General features: G+C 43.9%; 1 protein-coding gene across 1 annotated transcript; it reads left to right on the forward strand.

Moving 5' to 3' along the window:
- GDI2 (GDP dissociation inhibitor 2) lies at positions 1-23,460 on the forward strand. The gene is made up of 11 exons (XM_069978941.1): positions 1-169; positions 7,180-7,287; positions 7,478-7,577; positions 8,373-8,507; positions 12,867-13,065; positions 14,233-14,364; positions 15,821-15,920; positions 19,956-20,127; positions 20,236-20,380; positions 20,845-20,899; positions 23,033-23,460. The coding sequence occupies exons 1-11, from the start codon at positions 125-127 to the stop codon at positions 23,180-23,182; spliced, it is 1,341 nt and encodes a 446-aa protein (XP_069835042.1). The 5' UTR covers positions 1-124; the 3' UTR covers positions 23,183-23,460.
- Positions 23,461-25,035: the final 1,575 nt, after the last annotated feature.

The following is a 25,035-nucleotide window of genomic DNA, read 5'->3' on the forward strand; positions in this document are numbered from 1 at the left end:
GTCCGTGCGCGCCCCCGCGTCCCTCCATTGCCTGCGCTTCCGCATCCGCCATAAGCGCAATCTGTGAGCGCGCTTCCGACTTTTCTCCGCTGACAGACGCCTGAGTCGCCCGCCGCCGAACACCATGAATGAGGAATACGACGTTATCGTGCTGGGGACCGGCCTGACGGTGAGGATGTGTTCCAATACCGCGCCTGGCTCCACCGAGCCACACCCCCGCCCCGTGGCCTCCAACTTCCTGAGGGAGAGTTCCCTGTGACGGCCTGGGGAGTGAGGGCACTGCCCGCCTGAGAGGCCCCGGGCCTGTACCGCACAGGGGATGTCACGTATACAGCTAGCTGCGTGTATTACACCGGAGCCTGGGCTCCATAGCACTCCGAGCTCCCTGCCTGGCACGCTGTTTCCTCCTCCCCTCTGTCCCCTCTATAAGGGGCTCTCCATGTTGGAGCTCTCTTCACATGGTCCTGACTCCGTCTATATAACCAATGTGATGTGCTTATGCTCCAGATGTAACCTGCCTGCAGCAACCAATCACGGCTCAGCTCTCGGCTATGGTAAAATCTAAGCTGAGCTGTGATTGGTTGCTGTAGGCAGTGTACACCAATCTGGGCAGTAGTATGTTTCTGCTTTCCCTGGTTTGTGGTGGTAACATGCATCTATAAGTGTGAGCACAGGCTGCTGGCTGTAACCACATAGATTGTGTTATAGCTGTGGGTTTAGGCTGTTGTCCTTTCAGGATGGCTGAGACAAGCATGCACACAGGCATGTAAGTGTGGTCGGCCTCAGGAGTCCCATTACATGGAAGATATAAAGTTGGAGATCTGTCACATAGAGCAAAACTGACATAATTCTCCGCCGCGGAATCCTGCCATCCCCAGTGTCATAATGACATGTCCATTCTTCAGTGCGGAGAGAGGAGGCACGTGAGCCTCCCATAGACTGTCATTATGACACGGAGGATGGCTCTGCCGTGGAATTCCGACAGTTTTACTCCGTGTGAACAGAGCCTTAGATTTTGTGTCTGGGACTATACATCTGGGTCAGTGTATAACACTGCTGGGGTGAATAAAAGGTAGCATGACCTGTATACACAGGATATTGTTTCTCCTATAAGGGCTTGTCTGGCGTGACGGTCCCTGTCCTTATACCTTGGTAAAGCACATAGATGTCTTAGAGGGGGATCCTTATTTTATGGCTTCATTCACACACCTGTGTGCAGCTGGTCAGTAGTGTGGTGCTCTGCCTGTTTGGGATCTCACAGCATCCTAGTAAGTTATGATGCAGAGTCCTGTTATATATGTGTTCAGTCCCTGATATGTGGCCAGTGCACGGATGTGTGGATGACGCCTAAGAGCCAGGAAAGAGCCATTCACGTCCTGAGTGCACATCACAGGTATTCATCTGCAGCCTATAAATAAAGGTATACTGCAGCCGGCAGCCCATTGAGTTGATGAAACATTGCCTGTAGTTACATTGGGGCTGGATTTATTACTGTTTTTTCCTGCGATTCTTACAACAAACTTGTCAAATCAGCTTTTATTTTACCAGAGCGGTATGAGAAATTAAAGCAGAGCTGTGATTGGTTGCTATGAGCCACAAATAAAATGGTTAGATAGCTCAGTAAATCCCTACTATATTCAGTTCAATTACCAGATATATCAATGCATGTAAAATAGCAACCAATCTCAGCCCAGCTTCAGCTCTGGTAAAATGAAAGCTGAGCTCTGATTGATTGCTATGGGCAGCACTGGTTTCTTTGATAAGTCTGGGCCATTCTGTTTGTGTGGGACTCCAGTAGTAGGCGTTTGCTCCATTAAACTAGATGGGCCTGTCTAGGTATACCTTTTTGCTGCACACATATGCTAAGCTGTGAATGAGGTGTTACAAAGAGGCTTCGGTTTGGTGCATCCATACATAGCATGCCAGCTGCTTATTTGAATGTCAGACTTATCATACCCACCCCTGCGGTCTTCAGGCATATCTTCCTCCACATGGTAGTTTAGAAATGGCACCTTTCCACTTATGATCTTGATAAAATTAGGCTTTTTACTGACTAAAATAAAAGCAACATACAGTCTGTTGTATTGGCAGAAAGATATGTTTTAAAAGTTTTATGCAAATTAGGACATAAAGCCCACAGGGTGTTCCTTGTACTGCATAAGCCCAGCAATGCTCAGTTCCTTCTCCCCTAACTAAAGGCCCTATTTTACCAATTGATTATTTGCCTTATTTGGCCAATAATTGCTTGGTGTAATAGGTAGTGTTAGAAGGCAACAATCACCTTTTAACATGTTTAAAGAAAACCATAGCGACAGTCTGCTGGCCACCACTGTGTGTAATAGGAGTTTTGGCCACAGACCGCCGCTATCTAAAGATAGTCTGGGCAGAGAAAGTGAGTGCTGATCTGACAGGTCAGTGCTCGCTTCCTCCTCAGTATCAGCCCATGAAATAGGGTCTTTACGCTAGATCATCCGGGCAGCCCATAGCATACAGCGGCGTCGGACTCATCTCTCAGCGCGCGCCGTGCTTTGGGCGCTGATATCTCTGTGACCCGACCGGCTCAGGAAGCGGGATCACGTGAGTATAGGGGGATCTAACAGGGGGTCGGGAGCCTGTCACCCCGGCACGGGGGGTGACAGGTCCTCTTTAAGGGTGCCTTTACACAGATTTATCTGGCAGAATTTTGAAGCCAAAGCCAGGAACAGATTATAGAGAACAGGTCATAAAGGAAAGACTGAGATTTCTCCTCTTATATCCATTCCTGGCTTGGTCTGACAAATCAGTGTAAACGCACCATTAGACTTGTTTCCCATGGTTCAGGGTTAAAAGCCCTCTTGTACATTGACTTTAGTCAGTAAAAGGTTTTGTGAGAGACATGGCTTCTTTCTCAAACAGTGCTGCACCTGACTGCAGGTAGTGGGGTATGCTCCATCCCATTCATTTGTGTGCTGTTTGTAAAATATCCAATTTGTTATATTAGTGGCCAACCAATTTATATGAATGTAGCGTCCATTCCAGTCATTCAGGTATCTTTTCAGTCACTGTAGAGGAGATGAGGCCACATCCTCCTCCCTCCCAGACCAGCTAGATTGATTTCCTCAGTGCCAGGCTTCAGCTTGGGATCTGTGCAGTATCTCATGTGCTGTCAGGAGAAGACAGGCGCTATCTACATGGACCTCAGTGTAGACATGTGTGTATCTTTTATACCTCCACACCTCTTTTATACCTCCAGGTGGTCCTTGTACACACACATCAGGTTTCACAGATTCCTCACAACAACAGTACTATACGATGCTTCCATGCAGCAGATTCTACTGTTCATTTCAAGCCATCTCTGCAGTGGGAACTAGGTACTGCACATCCGTGTGATGGTTGCCCTCAATAGTGCAGAATGTCTTCTGGCAGGAGCAGATACAGTCTAAGTTGCCTTGTGACACGTGTCAGGCTACTGTATGCACACAAGCTAATGTATGTATCTGTGTGCTGAAGGCCAGTGGCTTAGTCATAATCACTGACAGGAGATTAGGAGGATCCCAATACCTGGCTCATATGTGACAGCTCATGACCAGGTCTATAGAACTTTGTGCTTTCACAGTTGACATCAGATAATAAAACAGGATCTTTCAGAATGGCAAAGTAGCTTTTCTGTAGATTTGCTCTCTTGAGTGTTCACTCTGTATGGCTTTTTTTGTTCTGTATTTTAGTCAGGTATTTAATATAAGCCATTTTTAGAGTATATGTTTAGTTGGAGCTTTAATAACAGTCTTGGTTGTGGTCTGTAAGGTGGAGATCAGGAAACTGGTTCATGCAGTTGGCCTCTTCCCATCTCCTGTGTGTTCTGGCTGAATAACAGGGTGTTTTCATGTAGAGCCGAGATTGCCCAGTCTCCTCAGAACGTCATTTTTATTACAGCTGAATGAAACCTTTTTATTACTGTAGGGTGTCTCAGGAAACAGTGAATGCTATTCTAGCTTATGTTCATTTGCTAGTTTGGCAAGTGGTCCCTATACACAGACTTTAGTCAGCTGTACCTGCCGCTTGCAAGTTCAACAGTCAATCTAAGAGCCTCAGAACACAGCCATATTAGGCAGATATCGCTCCATGTGATAAGAATAACGATCAGCTGAGGAGCTAGCAATTGTGTACTCATCAGCAAATTACTCTAAGGGTATAAACCCACACACCGTATATGCAGCAGATATGCAACAAATACGCAGCAGATTTGTTGGTACAGGTTTGATGCTATGTTCAGTTATTTAGATCGATTTTGCTGCGATTTTGCTGCGTATCGCAGCAGTAAATACGCTGCATATACGGTGTGTGGGTTTATACCCTAAGGGTGTCTTCACACCTACCAGATCCGCAGCAGATCTCATACTGCGGATTAGCAGCAAGATCCGCTGCGGATCCAGTCCCATTAATTTCTACAGCGCACATACTCGCAGCAGGATTCAAATCCCGCTTTGAGTATGTGCTTTAACCCCCTGTTGCCCGCAGCCCTGCCGACCGCAGCTCCGCCGCCTGTAGCCACCGAGAGCATACATTACCTGCTCTGGCGACGCGGCTGCATGTCAGACTCCCAGCTCCGGTCCTGCTCAGCCAATTAGTGGTGCTGATTGGCTGAGCGGGAGTCGGGAGCCTGACATGCAGCCGCGTCGCCAGAGCAAGTAATTTATCCTCTAAGGCAGTGATTTTCAACCAGTGTGCCGTGGCACACTAGTGTGCCGCGACACATGGTTCGGTGTTCCGCGGGGAAAGTTCCCCAAACTATGGTGCCCCTGTGAAACAGGAGAAAATAATGGGGGAGAGAAACCTGGGGATGGGGGAGAAACAGGGGAGAGAAGCAGGGGGGAGAGAAACATGGGGATGGGGGAGAGAAACAGCGGAGAGAAGCAGGGGGAAGAGAAGTTTGGTGGAGAGAAGCAGGGGGGAGAGAAGTATGGTGGAGAGAAGCACAGGAGAGAAGCACGGAAGAGAAGCAGGGGGGAGAAAGTATGATGAAGAGAAGCACAGGAGAGAAGCGGGGGGAGAAGTATGGTGGAGAGAAGCACAGGAGAGAAGTAGGGGGGAGAAGTATGGTGGAGAGAAGCACAGGAGAGAAGCACAAGGGGAAGAAGAAAACAGGCCCAGGTTTCACACTGAGTGAGTATAAATACATTTAGAATCTATATTATTAACTATATGTATAATATGTACTGTTTTAGTGTCATTTTGTGCCATTTTGGTTGGTGGTGTGCCCCGGGATTTTTTAAGTATAAAAAGTGTGCCGCGGCTCAAAAAAGGTTGAAAATCACTGCTCTAAGGGGCTATAGGCGGCAGAGCTGCGGTGGGCAGGGCTGCGGGCAACAGGGGGGTTAAAGCACATACTCAAAGCGGGATGTCAATCCTGCTGCGAGTATGTGCTCTATAGAAATGAATGGGACTGGATCCAGCAGGTGTGAAGGCACCCTTGGGGGGGGGGGGGGGGTTCTGATGTAAGGGTCCTTTTAGACATGAAAGGCCCTATTACACGTTACGGCCGATAATCGTTCCGTGTAATAGAAGGCAACGATCAGCCGACATGAACGATGTTGGCTGATCGTTGCAGTTTGTCTTTCAACAACAATAGGACCGGCAGCGGACAGGGAAGGAGAAGCAAACAAGCGCTGACAGTGCTCGTTTGCTCCTAACAGTCACCCTGTGTAATAGGGGCTTTAGGCTGATCGATGTCACGTTTACGTGGGCAGAATATCGGCTGCAGGAGCTTTTCTAATGTTGCTTCTGGCTTCCTCCTCCTTGTCCTGTGTTTGCACCATGTTCAGTATTCTGTAGCTGAATTTCTGTATACTGTAAATGTTTAGCCGCAGACCTTTTATATTAGAGAGATTTGAGCATCCAGACATGTGGGTATGGTCAGGTTTCAGAATTGCTGACTGCTGTCTTTAAATGTCTAATAATTAAAAGAAATCAATGATTATAATTTATTAATGAAAATCTCAAGCCCCATTGTAGCTGCACATTGAATCTACAAGCTAGTGCACTTTCTTTCCAGGGCTGCTGTGAATTGGAAGACAGATCGCTGGTCTCTGCTCTATTGGAGACTGTGCTGATATCTAATATTGGGCTTCAACTGGAAACTGCTTCTAACTACTGCTTGCACACATGTATAACACATCCCCTAGACTTTCCTTGGGTGACACTGGCACATCTCCAGCTTCCTTAGTGACTTGCAGTTGTCTTCTATAGACCATTTCAATCCCAGACCTCATAAGCGGCAGAATTACATGGCTAAGAATAGGAAAATGGTGTGAAAGTAGGGATTCTCTGGAGTATATAAGAAAAGCCTGTGAATGGTACACTGTTCCCACTTTGCTGCTGATGTTACAACTGTGCTCCTAGCTTCTTCAACAGAACATGAAGTGTGTCTCATCAGGGTGAAAAGAAGACACAGGGATCAAGACAGCCTGGAAAGGAGTTGCCAGATTTGGCAAAGTGGGTACAGTGTGTTTTTTACACCCCACCCCCAGCAGTCTGTCCTTTTCTTATCTAACTGTAAGGAGCATTGCCGCTCATGGACATATAGTTATGTTCTCGGATGAATATGTTCTCCACAGAAGTCACGACTGACGACCCTTTTCGACTGGTGATGAGACCCGAGCTGAGCTCTGATAAAGGCTGTAAACCTTATAGATGTGCCGTGTGAAGCAATCAAATAAATCTAATCAAATGCCAAACGCTCCGGGGGGGGCTGGGGCGCAGGGGGTGCCGTGGGTGTCCGGGGGGGGGGGGGGCACAACTTGGGGGCCACAGGTGAGCTCAGGGGAGGGGGGGGCAAGCACACAGGTGATCGGGGAGAGGGAGACACTGATCAGCAGCAGCATTAGAAGCGTTGATCCAGCCGATTGAAGAGACTGAGGACATGTGATCCCGACACGGAGGGTGGGGGCCAGGAGCAGGGAGTGGTGTTAGGTTGGGCTGAGATTTGATGATTTTATGCTTTTGGTGGGGGTGAATGCACCTAGATAACAGCAAAACTGTGCAGAATCCATAATAAATTAATATTGAAAAGATGGAAAGCTATGGGTGGGCAATGTATTAATGTAAAAAAATTTTGGGGGGGAATACCCCTTTAACTAACATTTGCACATATCCTTACTGTTTGTGATTTATTTGTAACTTGATTATATTTCTATCCTGTAGGAATGTATTCTGTCAGGAATAATGTCAGTCAATGAAAAGAAGGTGTTGCACATGGATCGCAACTCTTACTATGGAGGAGAGAGTGCTTCCATTACACCCTTGGAAGATGTAAGAATGCATGTTTGTTACTTCTATCATTTGTCTCTACCATTCTATGAACATCTTGAATTAGAGCGGTCCAGAACTTTTACTTTAGATTCCTGCTTGTGATGATTCTCATCTATATCACTTGTGGATTTTGTATGTGATACATTAGATGCTCAAGCCCATTTTCACTATCATTCATGTTGCTCTTTAGTTATACAAAAGGTTTAACCTCCCTGGAAGCCCTCCAGAATCCATGGGACGTGGACGAGACTGGAATGTTGATCTAATCCCCAAGTTTCTTATGGCTAATGGTAAGATTATAAATACTGATAGGAGTTGTCTGTCAAAGCTGCATTCTCAGGATGTACTGAATGTTGAAATAAACAATTGAATTGAATTGTGAATTAAAAACTATAGACATTTGTCTGGAAAAAAAGACTTCAACATGTTATGGTTACTTGTTAGTTGGCAATGTTGCGCTGTGTTCAGGTCATCTTTCTGGCCCTCTAATACACAGTTTGCAGCCGCCTTTTAAGGTCCGATCTTTGTGCCCCCACACTACTACATTCTGAATATAAGAACAATGACCCTCAGTTATCATAACTGTGTAAAAAAAAAAACTTTGTTGCCCAAATTAACAAATTTCTTTCATTACTCTGGTAAAATTAAATCTGCGTTCTGAACTGCCCTCCATGTATGCTCTCCCAACTATCTACACTGTGTTGCTGTGCACAGCTCCCTGTTCCTCTTTGCTGATGTCTCATGCACTAACACAAAGGAGGGGTAAAGCAAAAAGCTTGTGAGAAATAAATATCCCATCTGACAGACCTTTCCCTCATTCTCAGAAGACAGATAGCCAGGGGCAAGGCACACTCCACAGAAGCAAAATCATAAGGCATTTGTTATAATGACTAGTTTAAAAAAAAAAAAAAAAAAGCTTAATTTTGCATTCAAGAACGAAATTTATAATTCAAACAAAAAAAAAACTGTGGAAAGTTGACCATAGCCTTGAGAGTACAATAAGTGTATGAGCCGTAAGCCAAGGGTGCACATGATTATTCTGTGGTGTTTTTCTGCAAATAATATAACATTGCTTTGTTTTTCAGGCCAGTTGGTGAAAATGCTGCTTTTTACTGAAGTTACCCGTTATCTGGACTTCAAAGTCATAGAAGGAAGTTTTGTGTACAAAGGAGGGAAAATCTACAAGGTTCCCTCCACTGAAGCAGAGGCTCTTGCATCCAGTAAGTTACTCAAATCCTTCAGGTTTTCTTCAGATTATTGTAATGTGGGAACTGCCTTAGGGTGGTATTCCACGGGCTGATAGAGCCCGATAAACAAGCGCCGATCTGCTAGATTGGCGCTCGTTTACTAGGCCTATTCCATGGCCCCGCTTATTGTTAAACAAGGGCTGCACGGACATAGTTACCGATGTCCTTGCAGCTCTTGCTTAACTAGTATACATACCTATTCATGGTGCAGGGCTCCTCTTCTCCTGCTTCTCCCGAGTCCCACGCGCTCCTCCAGCTTCAGGGGGGCCTGTGTCAGCTGACAAGCCGCTCAGCCAATCACTGGCTGGGACTGCTGCGGCCTGTGATTGGCTGAGCGGCCTGTCAGCTGATACAGGTCGCCCTGACGCTGGAGGAGCGCGCAGGACCCGGGAAGAAGCAGGAGAAGAGGAGCCCTGCACCATGAATAGGTAATGTATATCGCCAGTCGCCGGCCGCACACCGTTATTCCACGTAGCGGTACGCGGTCGGCACCCGACAAATATAGGTCCGGACCTATATCAACAATCAGCCGATGACAACGATCATCGGCTGATCGTTGTCTCTAGTCCACGGAATGATAATCTGGCCGATTCGGTTGATTATTGCTCCGTGGAATAGGGCCCTTAGATCTGTTAAACTTGTTTCCCCGCTGTCCCATATGATATCCAATACAAACAGCAGCTTTATACTGCAGAGGCTAGTAGCATTCTTGGCATAACTGCATAGTGCATGTGCTTATCCAAAGACTGAATGTATGGCATGGGTCAATGCATCTAGGGCTTCACTGTAACAAGGTATTGCTTACGAGTTATAGTAAAATTGTCACTGTTGTACCCAAAGGGGTTCCCTAACATCAGGTAAAAATAATAAACATTTTGCAGAAGAATTGTGTAGAGTTTCTTACCTGTTTGCTGCATTTATGAAAACACCAAAAACCCATTTTGTTTGGGGTCTTGGTTTCATACTTTCTAGTGTAACAATTGCTCAGTACTAGGTTTCCAAGAATGTATTGCTTTCCATCAGCGCCCCCCTTCAGTCAATCTACCCTGCCTCCTCAGCTCCTGCAGTAATCTTGCCAGTTCCCCAATTAAAGCTGTTACGGAACATTTAATTTCACTGCAGACTATTTCACTGTGTCAATGAGGTTGCAGCACCTGCATTGCTGCATTAACTTCGTGCATTTATTTGCATCCCTCTGCACAATTCAGAATGCTATAACTGCACACTATCCCTAAATGTCCCAATAAAGATATATCTGTGTATATGACATGAGGTGGTAATTTTGACTGAAGGGGCTGGTCAGAGATTATGAAATCACTTGGGGTGGGACTAGAGCTCAGACACCTAATACCAGCAAAGCCTCCTGTGACATCATCGGATGATACGTTGTCTATTGAGAGAGAACCTGAAGACAGTAAAATGCTGTGTAGTCCTTCTGTCAGGTGTGAACCGCCCAAAAGCACACTGATGCCAGTACTATTAGTGATTCCACTATATTAGCAAGCTATATATAGTTCATTGTTTTATTTCAATAAAGTTTTCTGATACTGAAGTACCCCTTTAGGGTACAAACACACTGGGCAGATCCGCAGTGGGTTTCTCCCTGTACACTCTATGGGTAGACAAACTCACAGCTGAGTTTGTCAGCAGCCCGCCCTGTTAATCCCCGGCCTCCAGAGAGTATAAATCACTGGGTCCCACGCTCCGGCTTGCTTCGGGGCTCCCAGCGTCTTCACGCCCCCTCAGCCAATCAGTGCACTGCGGCGGGGCAGCGCACTGATTGGCCGAGCAGAACCTGCCGGGAGCCCTGAAGCAAGTCGGAGCGGGGACCCGGTGATGTACACTCTTCGGCGGCTGGGGGTTACTGGGGCGGGCTGCTGACAAACTTACAGCGGGTTGTCCATCCTGCTGCGAGTTTGTCTGCCCATAGAGTGTACAGAGCAGGGATCCGCCCAGTGTGTTTGTACCCTTAAAGTCTAGAGTCACAAGTAAATGCTGTGTGTATAACTGGCCTTACCTGTACTATGTTGAAATCCCAAGTTTTATCATATTGGTCACAGGACCACTAAACAGTATTCTTCTACCTTTATTGTAAGGTTATCATTACATCTGCAAGGGGGCTGTCTTATCAGGTACAGCTTGTGTTATGAAAAGAAGTCACAAAACGTATATGTACAAAGCCTTACTTGGAAAAATACCCATGATATTAGCATTAACATTTCACCTGTTAAGCTGCTATACTTTAAACAGGTTTTTCTTTTAATGTTACATAGTGAATTTAAAGCATACCCATCAGTCTTATGTCCTAGAGTCATGACGATACTCACATGCATGTGGCTTTCTTAACAAACATCACCAATCATCTACACTAATGAATGCTGTTGGAATTCCTTTATGCTATGTCCTAGGGGCATGTCAAGTGTATTCAGACCCTGACCGATCAGTAGAACGCGCCGAGAGATGACCATGTTGCCGCACACTACTCTCCCAGCTCTCTGTCTGAGGCCTGGTCAGCCCTAAAGTCTTGCATACTTCTCCTATCTGCCTCTCTTGATCGCGATCTCAACACTCGCACCTGTACTGATCAAAACTTTTTATACGTCTGTGTGTGTGTGTATATGTATGTATAATATATATATATATATATATATATATATATATATATATATATATATATATATATATATATATTATATATATAATTTTTTTTTTTTTTTTTTTCAATGACCGTGCCCAATTAATGTATCTTAAAGAGAACCTATCACCTAAGTCTCACTGTCCCTATTATGAAAGTTCATCTCTCCCTAAGTCTATCTATGAAGATGCAGACTGCCTTGGCAGTCTGTATCTTATACTTTACCCAATCCTGTTTTTCGGTGCAGCAAGGAAGGGCGCCGCCATCTTGATGACGTCACTTGCGTTCCACAGCTTAAGATTACAGCGCCGGCCTTGCTGCAGCGGACAAGAGGATCAGGTAAAGTATAAGATACAGACTGCAAAGGCAGTCTGTACCTTTATAAATACACAAAACGAAGATACAGACTGCCTTGGCAGTCTGTGTCGTATACTTTACCCAATCCTCTTGTTCGTGCTGGGCGCCGTCATCTTGATTATGTTACTTGCGTTCCACTGCAGGAACGCAAATGACGTAGTCAAGATTGAGGCGTCTGGCCTTGCTGCCGCTGTGGATGACGGGAGCTTCCTGTCTTGCGCCGGCTCTTTTGAAAAGAGTCGGCGCGAGACAGTGAATTAAAAAGTGAATAAAATAAAAAGGCGGCCGAAAAAAATAAATAAAACTATTTACAAATGTTAATTAAATAAGTAATTACATTGAATTAGGGAATACATTTTTTTTAATTTCCTATGTGATTGGTTTTCTTTAAAGGGAACCAATCACGCCGAAATTGCCCCCATTGATAAGGAAACGTGCTGGTACATCACCCAGCATGCTTCCCAAACCTCCCCCTGTCCCCTCCGTCCCCTCGTTTATTACCCCGCAATCTTACATTTGTGAAGTCCCGCGCCGTATGCTAATCAGCCCCAAGTAGTCATGGTGGGCTGAACTAGTCATGGTCCTGGGCCTAGTAATCCGGGTCCTGGGCGGCTTCTAGCGCCGTAATCGTGCCCAGTGGGGCAAGATTCAAAGACCCGCGCTCCGCCAACGTCATCTCTGGCTTGCGTTCCACTACAGCAGCACTTGCGTTCCACGACGGCGGCGCTACGGCGTCTTCCGCACGCGCAGTATGTCAGCGTCTTCTCCCGCCATACTGCGCCTGCGCGGCGTACGAATAATGCGAAGCGCCAACGACATGGAACACAAGCCAGAGATGACGTCGGCGGAGCGCAGGTCTTTAAATCACGCCCCTCTGGGTGTGATTACGGCGCTGGAAGCCGCCCAGGACCATGACTAGTTCAGCCCACCATGACTACTTGGGGCTGATTAGCATACGGCGCGGGACTTCACAAATGTAAGATTGCGGGGTAATAAAGGAGGGGACAGGGGGATGTTTGGGAAGCGTGCTGGGTAATGTACCAGCACGTTTGCTTATCAATGGGGGCAATTTCGGCGTGATTAGTTCCCTTTAAGGCCTTTAATTGTCAAAACTGTCTAAAAGAAAAACTTGAGTAGCTCAGTTTTTCTTAACGCTGGGGTAAAATGTAAGCTGCTCTGTGATTGCTTATAGGCAACACTTCTTTTTCTTTTAAACAGTTTAGATAAATGTGCCCCAAAAGGTTTTTTTTTTTCATTGCCTTGTATGCACCAAGTAAAGTAAATTGTTCTTAGCTCTTGTTGGATTGTCAGATTCACCTAATAGATTACTCTCACCATAGGCCTGATGGGTCTGTTTGAGAAGCGGCGGTTTAAGAAGTTCCTAAGCTTTGTTACAAATTTTGATGAAAATGATCCAAAGACACTGGAAGGGGTTGACCCAAAGAAGACGACTATGCAAGAGGTTTACAAGAAGTTTGATTTGGGTCAGGATGTCGTTGACTTCACAGGCCACGCTTTAGCTCTGTACAGGACTGATGAGTAAGTGTTACACATCCCCCGGGCAGCTTGTTCATGATTCTTTTTTGGGTGGTTTTGAGGAAAAAGTCTGTATTTTAAATGTTCTATTGTGTTGGTAAACTCTATACTCCTCATTTTGCTTATTTGTGACCAAACAAAATCTTGAGGCTTTGTTTAGAGGTGGGACATGCTATCTGACTTTCATTGCTTGCTCGCCATCTCGCATTGTAAGGCCTCATTCATGTCCGCAATTGTGGACCCACGATCATGGATCCTTGATTGTGGACAGCAACGTATGCCTCCGCAGTGGCCCATTTTGCAATTGCTGATCCACACTACAACATGTCCTATTTTTGTTGCTGCTTTTTCAAAATTTGCGGATGTGTGAATAGGCACATTGAAATCAATGTGTTTTAAATTGGTCCATAATTGCGGATCCACAATCATGGACAAATTTTGCGGACATGTGAATGAAGCTTTAGGCGATATCACACGTCCGTAATGCTGCACTCTGTGACATCCCAGCCCATTCATGGATCCACAGAAATTGCAGATGTGTGCACAATAAACCAATGGGTCCTAAATGTATGTGGATGTGTGAATGATGCCTAAGGGGGTAGAGCTGAAGGAGTTCTCACAATATGCTAATGCAGGTTCATCTAGCCCTTCTTGATGCTTGATTAAAAAGGATTATGTGGAGCCTGATGTATACCATGGTTATAGCTATACAGGGGTGTACACTGTGTGACTATACGACAGCCAGCTGAGTAGGGGAGTCCAGACCTCTGCACAGTTAATTGTGCCAGCATGGTGCACCACCCTATGGTACACCTGTGGAGGTAAAAGAATGCATGTTTTCTAGGAGCTTACTTGGTTTATATGTAAATCACTTGCACATATGATCACTGATTATTTAGTTAGGCTGTAAAGTATCTAAACAGTAAGGTGAGCCTGCACCAGGACATTCTCTGTTCTAGAAATGTAGTTTATGGTTTTCCCTGGGCCCAGGAAAGAAATTGGGTAAAGGGGGTGAATCAAGGTTTAATGCAGTTGGTGGGGCCAAGCATCATGTTCCAGCTGTTAAGGCCTCAGTAGAAGGTTTAGAAACCCTAGTTTAAAACCTTGCATACTATTGACAATAACTGTATTGATGATGATATTTTTTTCTTACGCTTTGCCAACAAATAGGTATTTGCTGCAGCCATGTCTTGAGACTATAAACAGGATTAAGCTGTACAGTGAATCTTTAGCACGTTACGGCAAAAGCCCTTACCTTTATCCACTCTATGGCCTTGGAGAACTGCCACAGGGGTTTGCAAGGTAAGACACATGCACATTGTGTATACTATTACAGTAATTATGTCCCTTTACTGTGAGAAGTAGAAGCAATACTGATATATATCTATATCCAGGACATCCATATCCAGGACATCCAATCTATCAACTTGAGCCACATTCCCTTTATTTAACAGTCACAGCTTTTTAGTCACTTAACCTCTTAAGGACATATGCCGTACCTGTACGGCATATGTCCGCAAGAGGAGTTTAGAGGGGGGCTGCGCCGCGGCCGCTACCCACTAATTAACACCCTGGTGTCTAGTGGCGGGATCCCCCCCCCCAGCACGATGCGATTGCAGAGGGGGGGATCCCTTGGTCTTACTGGGCTGGGTCCAGGGGCGCTGATCCCGGCTCGGTATTCTATTGCAATGGTCTGCAGCAGATCATAGCAATAGAGCACCGATCTGATGGATCGGTGCTGTGTTATACAGTTACACTGATCTCTATGGGAGATCAGTGTAGTTGTATTAGAAGGGGGACTTCTAATGTATAAGTGGAAAAAAGTGTATTCTTTAACCAAAAAAAAAACCCTCCTTTAAGTGTAAACCACTCCCCTTTTCCCATTATATAAATAAACATGTTTATCGCCGCGTGCGTAATCGCACAAACTATTAATTTATCACATTCCTGATCTCGCACGGTAAACAGCGTAAGCGCAAACCACTCACCAAAGTGCAAAAACTGCGCATTTTTGGTCGCAACAAATCCAAAAACATTGTAATGAAAACCGATCAAAAAGTCGCATATACGCAATAAAGGAAAGAAAGAACACATCATGGCGCACATTTTTTTTTAAAAAGCCATCAAATAATATAAAAGTTAAGTCAAACTGCGTAAAAATGAAAAAAAAAAAGAAAAAGAAATGCGCTTTGTTTGGGGGTTTTTCTCAATTTTACCGCGCATATAATTTTTTTTCTGCTTTTGCAGCTTATTTTATGCAAAAATTAAGTCTGTCATTGCAAAGTACAATTAGTGACGCAAAAAATAAGGGCTTATGTGGGTTTCTAGGTGGAAAAATGCAAGTGCTATGTCCTTTTGAACAGGAGGAAAAAATGAAAACGCAAAAAACGAAAATTGGCTCCGTCCTTTAGAGGTTAAATGTCCCAGAAAACGCCTAAATATCAGACTGTCGAAATGTTAGGATACTTAAAATTCCACAGGTTTTCATGCTAAAAATAGCCTAAATTTTTGAACTGCTTGTATATTGAGCTATGTATTTTACATAGGTTGTCTTCAAGTATTAGGTTCACCATTATTCTAAGAAAAAACAAACCCATGTCACGCTTTTACACAATTTTTTATTATAATTTTTTTTTTCATTGATTCAGGGCCTTGCCTATTCAGAGGACTAGACACTAGTTTAAAGCCGGTTTGTGGTTTAGCAGACTGCCTTTATTTGCATATTGAGCCATATATATATTTGTCTTTTTTACAACAGATTAAGTGCCATTTATGGAGGAACCTATATGTTAAATAAGCCAATTGAGGAATTGGTGATTGAGAATGGGAAAATTGTTGGTGTAAAATCTGAAGGAGAAGTAAGTGCAATGTGTTTGTTTACTCTGGTGACCCAAAAATAATTCAGTGCCTAGAACTGAACAAGTGAATTAACTGAACTGAACATATATAGGTTCCCTTTTAGGAGACGTTTGTATGTCTTTGGACTCCTATGGTTGTGGAGCTTCAATCTTTTCTTCTGGGCACTGCAGTCAGTCACTGGTCTCGTTGGTTACATGCTTGTCACCACCAGGGCCGGCCTTTGGGGTGTGCGAGCTGTGCGGTTGCACAGGGCGCATCACTCCTGGCCAGCTAGGGGGCGCTCTGGCAGTCAGCTGCACACTTAACTGGTCTGGCAGACAGACGTTCTGTCTGTCTGCCAGAGCGCCCCTCTAGCTGGCCGCCTGCCCTCCTTACATAGTAGTTGGTTTGGGCGCTCCAGAAGATAGACGGGCTAGGGACCTGGCAAAGTAATGTTCCGGGTTGATCCCGGTAAGCTCCGCCCCCTGCCGACAAGCCCCGGCACCCACCACATGTGGGAGGCTGACTTTTTTCTTGCCACATTGCAGCCTGCAGGGTGCTCAGGTCCCATCAGTGTGGTGACCTGTGACCTCTGCCCGGCCATGTGCGTCCTCCCTCCTCCTCCTCAGCAATGCTGCAGCTTCCAGGATCCTGTGCCCCTGCTGTAAGTCTGATGATTCTCTCTCCTCTGTCTCTCTACCTCTTTCCCTTCTATCTATCTATCTCTATCTATCTATATATCAGCTGAAACAGTGCATAACTACTGCCCCCAGCATACCCAACAGCTAAACAGTGCATAACTACTGCCCCCAGCATACCCAACAGCTAAACAGTGCATAACTACTGCCCCCAGCATACCCCAACAGCTAAACAGTGCATAACTACTGCCCCCAGCATACCCCAACAGCTAAACAGTGCATAACTACTGCCCCCAGCATACCCAACAGCTAAACAGTACATAATTACTGCCCCCAGCATACCCAACAGCTAAACAGTACATAACTACTGCCCCCAGCATACCCAACAGCTAAACAGTACATAACTACTGCCCCCAGCATACACCAACAGCTAAACAGTGCATAACTACTGCCCCCAGCATACCCAACAGCTAAACAGTGCATAACTACTGCCCCCAGCATACCCAACAGCTAAACAGTGCATAACTACTGCCCCCAGCATACCCCAACAGCTAAACAGTGCATAACTACTGCCCCCAGCATACCCCAACAGCTAAACAGTACATAACTACTGCCCCCAGCATACCGAACAGCTAAACAGTACATAACTACTGCCCCCAGCATACCCAACAGCTAAACAGTACATAACTACTGCCCCCAGCATACACCAACAGCTAAACAGTGCATAACTACTGCCCCCAGCATACACCAACAGCTAAACAGTGCATAACTACTGCCCCCAGCATACCCAACAGCTAAACAGTACATAACTACTGCCCCCAGCATACACCAACAGCTAAACAGTACATAACTACTGCCCCCAGCATACACCAACAGCTAAACAGTACATAACTACTGCCCCCAGCATACACCAACAGCTAAACAGTGCATAACTACTGCCCCCAGCATACACCAACAGCTAAACAGTGCATAACTACTGCCCCCAGCATACCCAACAGCTAAACAGTGCATAACTACTGCCCCCACGGTAAACAGTGTAATTGCCAAATAGGCCAAGTCCAAATTTGCTGTTTTTTAGTGAAGTCACATCCCAGAGAAAAATTCAAAAAGTGATTAAAAGGTCACATATATAACGGGGGGGTAGATGATTGATAGATACATACATAGATGGTACTTCTATCGGGGGTTTGGGGGGGCTGGGGTTTAGGGGTGGAGCTTGTTGTAGAAGGATTTAGTATATTGTATCTAAATCCTACAGCCTCCTGTCCCGTTTGTGGTTTTATTGTGGGGGGTTGTCTGGAGGGATGGGAGGCTGTGAGATTTAGTCTATGTCACCATTAGGGGGTATCAACAGGGGCGGGGGGGGGGGGGCGCCAAAAGAAAGTTTCGCACAGGGCGCCATCTACCCTAAGGCCGGCCCTGGTCACCACTGAGGTTTGTGCCTGCATGCAGTCTTGTGCTGAGTGGGGCATTTTTCCTGGGCATTTTAGAGTGGTGCAGGACTGTGTTTTTTTGCCTGTGGTAATTTTGTCAAAGGAGCTGGAAAATTCTTTTAAAGGGCTTTTTTTTTTTTTTTTTTTTTTTTTTTTATAGTAGTGAGCTGTTACAAGATAGTAACAAAGAAACAGTATTTACTATGAATCGATGTAGCGGGGGGTTTTTTTTATCCACCCACTTTTCAGTCATGCTTGTGTAGAAACTGCTGCTGGTTTGTGTACAGAGCAGTTAAACACGTCAGTGATTTTTTTAATTTTTTTTTTACACAAGACTATTGTACTGGCCACTATGCATCTAGAGAAGTGTTTCCCTACCTCTTCCATCTCTGGGCACCCTGACCAAATAACGTTTTACAAAAGAAATGTCATTCCCAGTGATTCACAGGCAATGTCTTTGATCTGAGGTGTACACTTTTTTCTATTCTCCATCTGGCCCAGACCACCATGACAATTTCTTCTGGCTACAGTTCATCTCTTCAGAACCTGCCAGACAAACACCTTAGGCTCCACACTTGTTCAGGAACTTTCTTCCCTTTTTTTTACACCTATAGGGTCCCAAACACTAGTAATTCCTCTGTTAAATGTCATGCGCAGTAAAGCGAGTAGGGAGATCTGTTGTCCCCTGTATGTAGGATCCCCTGCTGTACTCCTCCATGTAGTAGTAATGCCCCATTGCTGTGCTCTTCCATGTAGTAGTAATGCCCCCTTGCTGTGCTCCTATATGTAGTAGTAATGCTCCCTCCTGTACACCCTCCACCATTTAGTAATAATGGCCCTTGTTGTGCACATCCATATAGTAATCCCAGTTGGGAATCTTTTCCCAGGACTGCATCCAGCTTCTCCAGGCACCTGGACTGGAGCTGAGAAGCAGCCGACTGATAAGCAGACGGCCGAGCGTAATGGCCCTATTCCACGGAACGATTATCGTTCGTTTTCGGACGATATCGACCGCTACGGACGATAATCGTTCCGTGGAATAGAGTGCAACGATCAGCCGACATCGTTCATGTCGGCTGATCGTTGCAGTCGCTTGTTTTTCAACATGTTGAAAAACAAGCGACTGATATAGCAGCGATCTGCTGCCGTCGCTCCGTTGAATAGGAGCATCGGCAGCAGATGCTGCTATATCCTATGGGCTGCCCGGACGATCTAGCGATCCCCCGGGCAGCCCCCCCGCAGCTCCCCGCCGCCCCCTCCCGCACTCACCCGCTCGCTGCAGCCGCGTTGAATAGCGGCGGCAGCGAGCGGCGATCGAGGAGCAAACGAGCGCTGACAGCGCTCGTTTGCTTCTCCAACGACCCGTGGAATACGGGCTTAATGAAACTCTTTGCTTCCTATACTTCTCTCATCTCTAATCAGAACTGTTTAGATCATTATCTTCTTGTTTTCTTATCTGCCTTCCAATCTTTGGTTCCTTCCTTGACCTGTTAGTTTTTTTTTTTTTTTATGTTTTCCTGAAGTTGATTGGTAAGTAATGCTATTTGAGTATTCGTATTTATGCCCAAAGCCAATGTACAACCAGAAAAAAGATGAGTGTGGTTGAGCTGACACACATCAGATTTTTGTTTAAATGTCTGCAACTGAATATCAGTTTTATTTATTTGAGTTGGTGTATTTCAAATGAAAGTTGTGCAACAAATCTGTCATCTGTGAAGCCAGAACAACTAGTGTCTCTAAATAATTGTTAAAACAAGAAGACATATAGGAGTGATGGCTTTATTGATCAGTCAAAAGTATATTTGTAAGCTGTCAAGCAGTGTGGTATCTATCTTCAAGTCTTTCGAATAAACATTTTCTGGTTAGCCAATAAAGTTCCTCTAGGAGTACAGTTTTGTTCCTGTATAGACATAATTCATCTGCGCTTCACTTTCTGGCCCTCCCATATTTGTGCGGATTAATAACATTACCTCCTTTCTTCTAGGTTGCTCGATGCAAGCAGTTGATTTGTGACCCCAGTTATGTTCCAGATCGTGTCACCAAAGTGGGGCAGGTTATTCGTGTAATCTGTATCCTGAGTCACCCAATAAAGAACACAAATGATGCCAATTCCTGTCAGATCATCATTCCTCAAAACCAGGTCAACAGGAAATCTGGTGAGATTATAGATATACTGACAAATGTTTGAGTTTCTATTTGGTGATCTGCAGTAATAGTCATGTTACATTATACATCGTTTTAATGATTGGTTTTGTTCCCCCAAGATATCTATGTGTGCATGATTTCCTATGCCCACAATGTGGCTGCTCAAGGAAAATACATTGCAATAGTCAGCACTACTGTAGAAACCAATGATCCAGAGAGGGAGATAAGACCTGCCCTTGAACTCCTGGAGCCCATTGAGCAGAAGTAAGTGCTGATGATTAAAATATGTATGTGTGATTTATCTATAGATTTTTATTTATTTCACAAAAGCAAGCTTGTCACTTTATTACTGCTAACAGATCATTACATAGTATGATGCACATCATGCTGGAGGTACTTTTCTGTAATGTAATGATTTTTCTGCATACTGAATGTGTAAAATCTAATGTACATCACTATTAAATCGGTAAGCTGTTTACCCAAATTCTAGTGTCCACAAGTAGCCTCTGTTACTTTCAGAAGGCAGGATGTGGTTTATGTGCATTGAATGGGGATTATCTTCATCGAAAACTAGGCTTTCCTGCAATTTCTGTCACACATATTGTGCCCTATTGTTTAGATCGAAAAAAATACTGAAAGCAGACACTTCATAACTTTCAGACAGAACAGAAATATAGAAAATTTTGGGGCACTCTCATTAATGTGTCTGTATTTTCCTCCCTATTTAGGTTTGTTAGCATTAGTGACATGTATGCTCCGACTGACTTGGGAACAGAAAGTCAGGTAAGTTAATAGAATGGCAGTAAAGGTTACAGCCTACCTAATCTACTGTATGTTCTGTGTATATACTGAATTCTTTGTAGCTGATTCTGATTTTTGCATAGTCTTTTTGTATATGCTCAGGGGGAGAGGGTGATTTTATTATGCATGTTTTAAAGTATAAAAAGTGTAATAAAAAAAAAAGTTTTTAAAAGTATTACAAAAAACCCTTATAAACCCTGCTCCCTAAAAAAGTGTAATATACCTCCTTGCCTATTATAAAAATAAACATATCAATAATAATAATAATCATATATATATATATATATATATATATATATATATATATATATATAATTTTATAATATAATATCGTAGCGTGCAGAATTGTCAGATCTATTAAAATATAACATTGTTCCCACACAGTGAATGGCGTAAACGGGAACAAAAAAACAAACAGGATAGCTGAATTTTTTAAATTAAATATCAGAAAAAAAATAATCAAAATTGTTCTGTTACAACAATGATAAAAACTAGAGATCATGAAGCACCCTGTGGGTGGAAAAATAAAGGCGTTATAACTCTGAGAAGGCGGGGAGGAATATTGCATTAATTTGACCAGGGCATCAATGGGCTTGGTCTTAAAGGGGTTAATTATGCATAGTTTTAAAAGCCCATAATTTGTCATAATGGCTTAAAAAAAAAGAGGCATTCTGATATATTCAAGTTTACTTCTATGGAAGGTACAAGGTACAATGCTCACTTTATATTTTTATTCAGTAGTTTCCCACTCAAACCTCACAAACTGGCCCCAAAAATGATGCCTATAACTTTTCACATAGGGTTACAAACTAGTTAAGTTTTAAAGGGGTTGTGCGGCAAAAATCTTTCTTTCAAATCGACTGGTGGGAGAAAGTTATATAGAATTGCAATTTCCTTTCTATTTAAAAGACTCAAGTCTTCCAGTACTTATCAGCTGCTGTATGTCTTGCAGGAAATGTTTTATTTTCAGTCTGACACAGTGCTCTCTGCTGACATCTCTGTCCGAGACAGGAACTGTCCAGAGCAGGAGAGGTTTTTTATAGGGATCCCGATAGAAAACCTCTCCTGCTCTGGACAATTCCTGTCTCAACCAGAGATGTCAGAAAGTGCTGTGTCTGAATGAAAATAAAACCATTTCCTGCAAGACATACAGCAGCTGATAAGTAGTTAAAGTAGTTAAATAGAAAGGAAATTGCAAATCTGTATAACTTTCTGACACCAGTTGATTTGAAAGAAAGATTTTGCAGGACAACACCTTTAACTTGGTCAGGCACGCTTAGTTGCATTACTATGGTTATAGGAGGGTGAGTTGTATGTCTGAAACAGCAGAGGGTGTGAACTTGGGAGTGAGGGAGCACAAAACGAAATGGGTGGATACTTGCTCTTCAGTAGCTAGGAAGAACTAGATGCCTGGACTAGATGTCGTCATTGCATGATTGGGATTGTAGTCTGCTACTCCCATGGCTGGCTGCTTAAGCGATGCCCACTGTTGCAGCAATTTAGAGGGAAGGAGCAGCAGTGTAACAAAACAGGTGATGCAGCATGTCTGGGATGTGAGATTAGTGTTAAACTGTTGCTATGTGTGATGTCCCTGTTGTTGTAAAATAGTTTTTAATGGAAACAGCATTTCTGTAAGATAATTGTGCATGTAAGAAGAAATTCACTGAATGTCCTAAGAACAATAGAAAATAGCTTTGTGTTATTTCAGAAACTGCGCCATTTTTATTGCATTCAGTATTGCAGCTCAGCATAGGCCACAATGTCACATGGCAAGGAGCCATGTGCTGCTGAGACCACACCCTTGTTCCCCAATAGCCAGTAATTGACAACATTGTGTGGCTATTGGTGAAAGCAAGGGGGCATAATTTTTGCTGGCTGCATGTGTTTCTCAGATAGTTGGAACATGCCCTACCTTCCTTGCTCCTGCTCCACCTCCAGTATCAGAGCTCTTGTTCCTGCTGTGTGGCGCTTCAGAGTTCAAAAACATGACATCAGCCAGTTGGTTGCAGCTACTGACTTTGCTGGGCTGCCTGCTTGAATACCCTTTTAATAGCTTTCTTTTATGAACTTTAGACATGTTTTCCTTGCCATTTATTCATGATCTTTTCTCTGTAGATCTTTATTTCACGCACATATGATCCAACAACTCATTTTGAAACCACCTGCAATGACATCAAGGACATCTACAAGAGAATGACTGGATCAGAATTTAATTTCGATGAGATGAAGCGCAAGAAGGAAGATATCTTTGGAGATGACAAATAGGGACCTGCACCAAGTATTCTCGAATCTACAATAAAACACATTTTGGAAAATTAGGAACATTGAATGAAACTCAATATTGCAAGGCCTGCTTTTTGTAAAAACTGAAAACCAAGAATACTGCACTGGTATCTGCTCTGTACCCCTATCCTGTTTCATTTACTGATCAGACTACTGCCCAGAATCCAATCCTGTTTGCCATTTCTAGCTTACTATGGCAAGGAACTGATCTTTCAGTTTGACTGTAGAAGTAATTCATGCAATGAAGTTCTTTGCCCTCAGTTCTGATGTTTTATCTTTCTTTTAATTTAGATTCCACTCTGGTATACCAAATATACTCATATTCAGGATTAAATGACATGCTTAACTGGTCAGTTTAATCTGATCTGCTGTAAGAAGCTTGAAGGTATTTTAAGCAGCACTGCTATCCCATCGCTGTATTAGTTTATGGTCAGGTCAGTGCTGCAACATGAAGCTCCCAGTGTGTTCTTGCAGAGTTTTAAACCTCCTTAAACCAGCTCAGAAAAGTATGGCTGTAGACACCTCTATTTTATCTGCAGACTAACACAATGGGGGAGATTTATCAAAGGGTGTAAAATTTAGACTGGTGCAAACTGGCCACGGTAGCCAATCACATCTCCTCTTTCCTTTCACCAGAGCTGGAAGCTAAGCTGTGATTGGTTGCTGTGGCCAGTTTGCACCTGTCTAAATTTTACACCCTTTGATAAATCTCCCCCAATGTCTATAGTATTATGCAGGCAAGTCTTACATTCATTTCCTGACTTGATAAAACAATAAGCAGTATTGATTTGACTGAGTCCTACTCTCAAATGTTGCTTTAATAGGGATTAAATTGATGTCTGTACTGCAGAGTAAAGCCAAATTGTGAAAAAATGTATGGCGTTTTATTGCATCTTTTGCAGCAGCGCTGGCACAGGTCTGCAGTTTCTGACACCAACATTGGTGGCAGCAGAGAGGCCTGTGTCACTTACTATTGCTGCCACGTATAATGGTATATAAATAATTATGTTTATTTTAATGAGGTTATATTACAAAGTAATATAACTTTATTAAAGCATCTTATAAGAGTTTTGAAAATCCCTACTCTTTAGAGTACCCCTTTAATCTAATAGATGAAAGATTGGATGCATTCTGTTCTATAAGATTGTGTATGACCAGATTTACATAACAAGTTTCCATTTACATTAGTAATGTGATGTACAGTGTTACCACCTCTAAGCTATGGCCAACACTGGTGTTATATTGAATGTTACATTATTATCCTCTGGTGCTGTACAATGACACTCAATGTAATTAAATTGCGCTACTTCAACACAAGATCTTGCAGTGATCTAAAGATTCAACACTATTGTACCTGCTGAGTATACAACGTTGTAATTCATATTATGATGGGAAACTGAATTCTTCCCTACATACCAAGTAAGCCTGTAGGTCCCCTTTTCCCCTGCATTCTCACTGGTGACATAGGATTTTTTTTGACTATTTTTCAAAATTCAACTACCGTATTTTCCGGTGTATAAGGCAACTGGGCATATAAGACGACCCCTGACTTTTAAGATTATTGTTAGGGGGTCGCCTTATACGCCAGAAAATGTTAACCTGCTGCGGTCAGGCAGGGGTTAACTGCAGCTAAATTAACAACAAAAAACAGGCTCCCAGCCTCCGTGCTCCTGCTGTCTCGTTCCTGGCACAGGCAGTGTGACGTACACCGACTGCGTTTGAGATCCCTGAAGCTCTCACGGGCAGCCGAGCGTCTCATCGGAAAAGCTTGGAGAGGCTCGGCTGCCAGGAGAGTTTTGGAAGAATGAAAGCTGCTTCGGGTACTGCCGGAGCCT

Source organism: Dendropsophus ebraccatus, chromosome 1 (genome assembly GCF_027789765.1).
Source record: "Dendropsophus ebraccatus isolate aDenEbr1 chromosome 1, aDenEbr1.pat, whole genome shotgun sequence".
Lineage (NCBI taxonomy): Eukaryota > Metazoa > Chordata > Amphibia > Anura > Hylidae > Dendropsophus > Dendropsophus ebraccatus.

Coding starts and splice junctions, on each gene's coding strand:
- GDI2 (XM_069978941.1), top strand. CDS start 125: ATGAATGAGGAATACGACGTTATCGTGCTGGGGACCGGCCTGACG. Junction 7,578..8,372: donor CAAGTTTCTTATGGCTAATG/GTAAGATTATAA, acceptor TTTGTTTTTCAG/GCCAGTTGGTGAAAATGCTG. Junction 14,365..15,820: donor CTGCCACAGGGGTTTGCAAG/GTAAGACACATG, acceptor TTTTTACAACAG/ATTAAGTGCCATTTATGGAG.